At 36.3% G+C, this 9,550-nt stretch overlaps 1 protein-coding gene across 1 annotated transcript in view; it reads left to right on the top strand.

Moving 5' to 3' along the window:
* The first annotated feature begins 614 nt into the window (after positions 1–614).
* PHF14 (PHD finger protein 14) overlaps positions 615–9,550 on the top strand; it is a 208,501-nt gene continuing 199,565 nt past the window's right edge. Inside the window, exons 1-3 of the mRNA XM_065883552.1 lie at positions 615–642; positions 880–990; positions 8,594–9,372. Coding sequence (XP_065739624.1) covers positions 615–642; positions 880–990; positions 8,594–9,372 — 918 coding nt within the window. The remainder of the gene's footprint in view (positions 643–879; positions 991–8,593; positions 9,373–9,550) is intronic.

Below are 9,550 nucleotides of genomic sequence, written 5' to 3'. Positions count from 1 at the left end.
TTTGTTGCTTTTGTTGCAGGCTAATAAAGTTTTTCTTTCGTTAATTTTTTTTCTAAGAGTTTTAACAGGGGACGTTAACTCCCCAGGGCTGCCGGGTTAGCCGCGCTGCCTGGGCCGGAGGGCGCCTTTGGCCGGGGAAGCGCCAAAGGAAGGCGCGCTAGCGGCCGGGGTCGGTTCTGCGAGGACCAGGGGCCGGGGGGCGGGAGGGGAACCGCGGGGCTGCACCTGGGGCGCCCCGGTCTGGTCCGCGGCGCCGCCTATTTTTAATAGCATCTTTTGGACTCGTTTCCTTGGTCTCAGTCCTCGACCTCGGCGCTGCCTGGGCTCTCGCAGCCTCTGCCTAGGTCTACTCCAAACGACCACCTCGGATTCCTTAGTAAGTGTGTCGGAGGCGTCCGCGGGGCGAGAGGTCCATTTCAGCCCTTCTAGAAGTCAGGGCCGGCTGGAGCAGGGCGGGGGTGGGAGTGTCCTGCGGGAAGCTGGACCCTTCGTGGACGCTCCCCCTCCAAGGTCCGTGGGAATGAACATAGCTTCTCATATTCCCTGGGCTTTGCAATTTCTGTTGACTGTTACGATGTCTAAGTGAGGGATTACAAGCGAGTTTCAGAAGCAAGATGTTCAAGAGGGCCAGTTTCGATTTTGGTCGGCTTGGGTTCGTCTTTGCTGCATCTCGGGGCTGGAGCTGCCCGGCCCTCCCCAGCCAGTGTTCCCACCCCGTGTTCCCACCCCAACCTTCCCCCACACCTTTTGCTGAGAACTGAATTAAGACAGAGATTTGCACCACCTGCACGAGGTCATCTGCACCTTCCCTCAGTACCACAGCTCTCCCCCTTGCTTGGCGTGATTATGAATGACGGTGTAATGTTTTTCTCTTAACAGTGGATCGCAGCTCCAAGAGGCGGCAGGTGAAGCCTTTGGCAGCTTCTCTGCTAGAAGCTCTCGATTATGATAGTTCAGATGACAGTGATTTTAAAGTTGGAGATGCTTCAGGTAAATGTTTCCTTCTCGCTTCCCTTTTCCCAGCTTTCTGCAGTTGAGCTGATTTTCAGACTTTTCTTAAAAAGAATCCGTTTAATTAAAATGCCAGTATAAAGTTAAAGCACATAAACTTAATTTTGTCTGTTTATTTCCCACCTTTCCCTAAGATCGTATCACTAGATACTGTCACTGCTTCTGATTTTTTGATATTTACTTAATTATCAGCGAAGGCCTTATTCCAAAGATGCAGTAAATACTGTAAATCAACTATACTTTATTAAAAAACAAACAAAAAGATACAAAGATGCAGAAGTGTTTTCTCTGTTCTTTACTTTAAAATATATTCATGCTTATTTTATGGACAGAGGGGAAAAAAATCTAGAGATATCCTGAAGTAGAGTGACATCCTCAGAATAACATGAGCCATGAACAGCCCAGGAACAGAGTTCTCTTTTCACATCACTTGGCATCCTCTTGAGGGGAGTTTTGCTTTTTGTCTGTTAGCTCCTTTACCAGAATAGAATTGACCAAAAAAAGTTGTACTTTGGTAGGTGCTGGATCTTGTGGATTGGGCCTTTTAAAAATATGAGGTACAAAGTATGCGTGCTTGCTTGTTATATTTTGTGATTTTAAGAACAATAAACTTCTTTAAAGAGTCGTATATTCACATGGTACAAAATTGAAAAACACAAAAGTGTGGTTTTCCTTTTATCTTCTGTTCATTGTAACTCACACACACGGACACATATATACATATAAAGTTTTCATTGCAGGAATCTGAGAAATACAAATTATGTTTAAATATTTTATGTGAAAAATACAAATACATGAACAATAAAAATTACTTAATTCTGTCCCTTTTGACAGAAATTTAAATAAAGTGAGAAATTAGAGCCCTTTCAGTCTTATCTTTTTAACAGTTTTAAAATATGCTTCCAGAGAATTTTTGATGCTTAGTCATATCTCTCTCCTTTCCTCTGGTTTTTCTTTTTCTTTTCTTTCTTTTTTTTTTTTTTCTGTTCGGTATGGTAGGAAGGGATGAAATTTGGTTGTGTTTTGTTACTATTTTACTTTTAATGGCATCAGCAAGCAGAATTTGCATTGTGATTTACCAAGAACTTTTTGTTTCCACAATCTCATTTAATTTTTACAGTAACTCTGTGGAGGAGATATTATTTGACAGATAACAGGGGCACTGAGTTTAAGGAATTTGCATGAGGCCACTTAGGCCTAAATGGATCTAATCCAATTCTTTTGACTCCCAACATTTAGAATCTTTTTATTGCTTAGATCCTAAAAGTAGATAGGTATAATCTTAAATTGAAACTACTTACTTACTGTATCATGGTGACTAATTGAGGTTACTTCCAGCAATCAAAAGTTAAGTTTATCTTGATCAATTTTTTTAAACCTTTACTTCTCAGCTCTTTCATCTCCCATTTCGTTTACTGTTGTTTGGTACTTCCAAAGAAGAGAAAGAAAGGGAAGGTAAAGGAAGTAAAATTCAAACCTATTTTAGTGCTCTTGGTGAAAACCTTTGCAGAAAAGAATATTCTTGGCTAGAATGTAGCTTTGGTTTGTCATGATTGAGATTGTAAACTGACAAAAATAGTTAGGTCTCAGAAGTTATGACTTAATTTGAATACCATTAGGGAAAAACTCCAAAGCTTAATTTAAGTATTCCATAATTATTTTTATGAAAATAAATCCTGAGTTTGTATGTAATTTTTCTCTTTGTTTATTGACATGTATCACTTCCCTTTACAAGGGTTAAAACAATCTAATGATACAAATTACTTTCTCAAAATAATTTTTGGTATCAAGCAAATTAGAAACTCCTGACCTTGTTAAAGCTTAATCATGGTTGATGGGAATTATCTGTTACTTGTGACAGTGGTAGAATGAGTTTTGTTAGGTTGATAATTTTTTTTTGAATCTCCTAAAAGCACTCAAAAATGTATACTTTCTGTTACCTAGTCTGCTATACTTGTAATTTACTTCCTGGGCCCCAAAGGTCACAAATTTATTTGTGTAGTTCTTGATATGTTATCATAACTGAGATTTTAGAAGAGAATGATTTTGTTTGAAATAGGTATTAGTAGAAATTGAGTTGTATTTTACACTCTTGGTTAAGGTGCATTGTTGTCTCCCATAGCTGAGATGTTGGCTTACTCTAGATTACCAGTGTTTCCTGTTTGAATCCTTTCTCGTCTCTGTGTAAGACAGTTGGACTCTCACAGGAAATAAGACATTAGACTTATCACTGTTTTCCAAACATGCTGAAGTTGTGGGATCCCAACCCTATTTAGTAATAGGTGGTTAAACTGGAGGTGGAGAAATAATAGCTAAATAATCATCTTTAATGATAGCTAATAATAATCTTTCTGATCATAGCTTCTTTCAGAACAATCTGCAGACATGACTAACTCAATGAACTACTGACTTCCTTCAAACTTAATGTTAAAATGGTTAGATTAGTGGCCCTCAAGTTTTAACTGATTCTGTGCATCAGTTTATTCTGATTTTCATTTTGAATTCTGAAATTCTGACGACAAAACTTCATATTTCTGTTTGGCTTTAAGAATAAATATAGAGGGACTTCCCTGGTCGTCCAGTGGTTAAGACTCTGAGCTTCCGGTGCAGGGGGTGTGGGTTCCATCCCTGGTTGGGGAACTAAGATCCTACATGCCGCAGAGTGCAGTCAAAAAGTAAATAAATAAATAAGCAAGAATAAATATAGACATTTCTGAAAAGTTATCACCCTTGCTGATAGACATTATTTTTGTGCTTCTCAGATGATAACATAGAGAAAGATAAATATTATTCAAAAATGACCTGCCAATAAGATTGGCAGGTGATTATAGTTAATAATTATCAGGTTCTACCTTTAGAAAATTGTGAACTGAAAATAGATCATCTTTTATTTTATCTTTAATGTGAAAGTAGGGCTAAATTTCTCATTTTTGATTGAGGACAGTCAATAAATACATTTTCAAATTAGTCCTAAAACAGTGTGTATGTGTATTAGAGTTATGGTGGTAACCACCAGAAGAACTGTATGTAGAAAAGTGAGCTGGTACCATATGAAATTATCAGCTTTATAGGTCTAAGACAGTTGATTATTGGCAGTTTCATGGTTTGGCCTAGTTAAAGTGGTTATATTTGAGACTTGGACTTAAGATTGGGTATAGGATAGGAGACATTTAAGATAGGATTGATTACATTTAGTAATCTACATAATGAATGATTATGAAAGTAAGTGCATATATTACTTTTATTAAACAAGACAAAATAGCAGTGCTGTGTCTTCCCAACCCCCTAGCCAAAGTAAGATGGCTAATTTTAGATCTTGAGCCATAGTTTAGTTGGTCCAAATTGCGAGAAAACAATTTAACTGGAAGAGTCAGGTTGAGAATTGCCTTGGTAGTATTTTGTGCTTAACTTCCTTTGGCTAAGTGGACCAAGATATGTTCATTGACCAACTGTAGCTTTGTTTAAAAGCACTTTGCTGGATGTTATGGTGAATTCACAAAGAAATAATGATAATATTAGAATAATTAAATAAAATAGCAGATAGATGTTATAAGGCATGATCAATCACTTGTGTAGTTCAAGTCTTTCAAAGGAGATGGGACTACTTGAGACTGGATTTACAATGATTCTTTGAGGAGATGAGACTTGAACTAGGAACTGAAAGAGAAGCAACCTAGGTAGGGGAAACATTAGGTGTTAAAAATGTGGAGGATGGAAAATATCGTTTATACATGGAGATCAGGTTTTGAGTAAAAGCGTAGTAGAAGAGATGAGCCTGGGGAAGTAGAATGAGGTCAAATTGAGGTCTTACATGCTAGACCAGTGTTTCTCAATCTCAGCAATATTGGCATTTTGAGTTGGTTAAATCTTTGTTGTGAAGGCTTGTCTTTTGTATTGGAGGATGTTTAGCAGCATCCCTGTCTTCTACCTACTCAGTGCTATAGCACTTACTGTACCTAACCCCTACCCTAACCCTGCCCTTTTGTGGCAACCACTGTCTCTAGACATTGCCAGATGTTTTCTGTGGGAAAAATTGTACCCACTTGAGAACCACTGGTCTAGATCTCTAAGAAGATGTAAAATGACACAGCTGGAACTGGAGTCAGAAGTAGAAGATGAGTTGTGTTCACTGATTGGCTTTTTAGAAAGAGATATACTAGATGAGTTAAAAATGTTTCCAAGATGATAACTGAATAGTAGGCTGGTGATCTGTCTGTTACCTGTTATATATATTTATAATCCTAAATACTGTTGCACCAGATCAATAAACAGAATAGTTAAATAATTAAGGTTGATGAACAAAGATGATTTTTTATATTGCAAAGTTAACATAAAACTCTGAATTAAATCATATTGATTTTATTATTTAATATTTATCATGGGGGAAACTTAAGCATTGAATATTGTGAAGGGATTCTTGAAGGTTGGTTTCTAATCTTTGTAACTGTAAAACATTTAACTGTCTGTTAGCTGAAATAGCTATTGCTTAGAGAGGTTTTGATATATTGTGTTTTTTTGTTTTTGTTTTTTCTTTTGCGGTACGTGGGCCTCTCACTGTTGTGGCCTCGGCAGGCGGACTCTCAACCACTGCGCCACCAGGGAAGCCCTGATATATTGTGTTTGAGAAAGGTTACCTTTTATTTAATTGAATAGGAGGTAGGGATTTCCATTTTAAAGATTTTTCTTCTAATGTAAACATTTTTATTGTAGACTTAGAATTAACTCTGTTCTTATGCCTAAAATAGCTGTATTTGAAATATCTGGTTTATTTCTCTAGTCTGTTATTACTTTTTTCTTTTATTTAAGGTTGTAAGAGTGATGGATTTGAAACGTTGTTTGAATTGGTAGGAATGGGAAATTTTTCATTACAGCCTACAAAAATAGAATTATAGACAGCCAAGGACAGTGATTTTCTCATTGTCATTATTACTAAGTAGTGCCATAACTAAATATTGTTTATCTCCATCCCTCAAGTGTGTATGTACCAAAAAGAACTTATGACTAATCAGTTGAAGAAGTTATTTTTCAGAAATCAAAGAAAGATAAAATTTGATATATTCCTGATCCCAGCAGTTGGAGTATGGATAATGTGATATATTTGGAGAATGAAGGGTTGGGTAAGCTACTAGGATTTAATTCGTGGAAAAATCTCAGATTCTTCTAATAATGTTAACAAATATAAAGCATTTAAATCTTTTTAAAATTCTGCTTTCTATTTAGGCATGATAACAAACCCAAATCAGAATCAAAGAGTATCAATTTCCCTGTACTTTTAAAAATAATCGATTGGCATTGGCAACAATAACCAAAACAAAATTGCAGAAATTCTTGACATTCTGTAAAATTTACAAGTAATAGCAAAGTTGGATTGGTCTCAGTTTTGATCAGGCGCCCACGTTTGTGCCCCACTTGATCGTTCTTTTATATCTACTGTTACGTTTTTATTGGTGAAAATTATTAGGAGTACTTTTTAGTTACTTAAGAAAAAATTCTACAAGGTTAATCCAGAGGAAAAGTTCCTTTTCTCCATTTCCCAGGGCTGTTAATTATAGCATTGCTTGCTTTTAGTCAGTGTGCACAAGGATCTATCTTTGCCTTAGAAGCGTTTGGTCAATTCTGCTTATTATGATATCCTTATCTAAAAATATCTAGGAACTATTATTTTTTACCAGGGGTATTTTTCTTGGTAGGTTGGATTTAATTGTTGTGAGTGGTATAAAAAAATCACTTCTTTTCCCAATGATTTGTAGAGCTGTTGGACTGAAAATAAGTCCCCTATTTGTAAGTGACATTGGGTCCACGCTCTTTTGGAAATTTAAGAAGTTCACAAATCCAAAGATGTTTCCTAAGTTTGGCATGAATTTATTTGATGGTAAAACCTGACTGGAACTGATAGGAGTTTATTTGTAGCATTTACTTATCATACTTGTAAATATTCATACTTTTCACTGCAGATGTAACGTATTTGATTACAGTACAGTACCATAGACGTCACTGGAGGTGTTAGTGTAATATATTGTGCATACACAATGCTACCTTTCTAAAATCTGAAAAAAATCTAAATTCTGTAGGATGTGTGGCTCCAAAATTCAGATAAGGGATTGTTGGCCTACATGATATTGCTCTTGTGTCCTTTACAAGATTGTTCAGGATGAGAGTGTTTTGTCACAACAGTCCTGAATAAGATGTAGGCACCTGTATGATAATCTTGAGATTGACAGTGATTTTTATAGGTTCAATCAACATCCACTAAATGTTAGTCTTTATTTTTTATGTGATTTAACTTGCAGGATTTTTTTCATCAGCCATTTTTAAAGGATTTCTGAGATATTTTAGAAACCAGATACTAATTACAGACAACTTTATTTTACTTTGAACACCCAGGTAATTATAGAGGCTAACACTGGTTGAGTTAACAGAAATTAAAATGGTATGGAAACATGAATTTTTTTCACCATTTTATTATTACCCTTATCTTGGTTATAGGTACAAAATATTCATCACCCTACAGATTTTACTATTGATGTTGGCTACAACTTGACTGTGACTGGTTTGTTTCCCACTTCCTCCTGCTCCCCTTCCACCAATAACCCTCTCCACAAATATTTTAGATTTTTATTTATTTGATTATGTGTAAAGAGGATTAGAATGTTACTGAGTAGTGTTGGTCTAAGAGGGCCTGAGTTGCCCTAGACAGGAATGGAAGGCACTTGCTAGAAAGCTTATGGTCCTGCATGAGCTCTTTAAAGTCCTCAACCTATCTTTTTAGTGACTACTGTGCTTGCTCATTTCCGAGATGGATTAGGTTTTAAAAAAATGCATTAATCTCTTTCATTCTAGGGTCCGTAGTAGTTACTGCCTAGAATTTTTGGAAGTTTAGGTAACTCTTTTATTGATATGAACAGTATCCTAATAATCAGAAAAATTGATAACTTATCTTGCAACTTCCATTTTCTGTGCCATTGCTATTGTCTGTTTTTCACTTGTGTATTTGGTGATCCTAAAATTGATTGGTATATTAGGGATGTGGTACAAATTGACTGTCATAAATATCTATGTTCATTTTTGCTGGGTAAAGAGTGAGATAAATGGAACAAAGTTTTTGGGTCATATTTTTCTTGTTCTGAATGTGACTCAGTGCATGTAAGTCCATATAATTTATGAAAGAAAGATGTAAGAGAAGAACAATTTGGTATGTATTACATTATCATAAAGTTAAAATCAAGTGCTCAATTTAAAAAGAAGCACATTTACTTTTTGAAACAAATTGCCTCTAGGGTACCAATTATAGCGTGAGATGTATGACATAAAATAGTTGTCCTCGTTTTAAAGCATATTTTAATTTAGAGTTACATATATTCATCTTCATTAGTGCTATATTGAACTAGAACCATTATTCCAGCTTCATTGATTTATTATTTAATCAGGTTGGGAATGTCTACCATTCTTTGACTTAAATTTGTTTATATTGTTTTGCAAGTTATTCACAAATTTTGGTGGTTTCATTTGTGTCAGCGTTGTGTGTGTGTGTGTGTATGTATATACATATGTGTGGTTTTTTTTTTTCTCATATTTTCAACAGATTCTGAAGGGAGTGGTAATGGAAGTGAAGATCCTTCAAAGGACAGTGGAGAAGGTTCCTGTAGTGATTCTGAAGAAAATATTTTAGAGGAAGAACTGAATGAAGATATTAAAGTAAAAGAAGAACAACTTAAAAATTCTGCAGAGGAAGAAGTACTATCATCAGAAAAACAGTTAATTAAAGTGGAAAAGAAGGAGGAAGAAGAGAATGGAGAGAGACCTAGAAAGAAAAAGGAAAAAGAGAAGGAGAAAGAAAAAGATAAAGAGAAGGAGAGAGAGAAGGATAAAGAAAAAGCAACAACATCTGATAATGTGGCTGCTTCTGCTGCTTCCACCACACCAGCCACAAGTCCTCCTGCTGCTAATACATCTCCTTCAGTCCCCACGACAACAACTACAGAGGAGCAAGTCAGTGAGCCAAAAAAGTGGAACCTTCGTCGCAACCGACCACTTTTGGATTTTGTATCCATGGAAGAGCTGAATGACATGGATGACTATGATAGTGAAGATGACAATGATTGGCGACCCACTGTAGTAAAAAGAAAGGGAAGATCTGCATCTCAGAAGGAAGGAAGTGATGGAGACAATGAGGATGATGAAGATGAGGGAAGTGGGAGTGATGAGGATGAGAATGATGAAGGCAATGATGAAGATCATAGCAGCCCTGCCAGTGAAGGGGGTTGCAAGAAGAAGAAGAGTAAAGTTCTTAGCAGAAACAGTGCTGATGATGAGGAACTGACCAATGATAGCCTGACACTATCTCAGAGCAAGAGTAATGAGGTAGATCAACCCAATTTTTATGATATCTGTCTGTCTGGGGAAAAGGGAATTCTTCTCTAAACCATTCTACCCGTTATATTAAGTGGCTTCCTTGAAATCCTGTTATAGACAGCTGTGGTAGTGAGTGAGCACCCTAAATGTAACATTTATTCATTTGGTCAGCCCGCCTTTATTGAGT

Source organism: Phocoena phocoena, chromosome 9 (assembly GCF_963924675.1).
Source record: "Phocoena phocoena chromosome 9, mPhoPho1.1, whole genome shotgun sequence".
NCBI classification, from domain to species: domain Eukaryota; kingdom Metazoa; phylum Chordata; class Mammalia; order Artiodactyla; family Phocoenidae; genus Phocoena; species Phocoena phocoena.
Note: the sequence above shows the minus strand (reverse complement) of the source record. Positions and strands in the feature narration are given on the sequence as shown.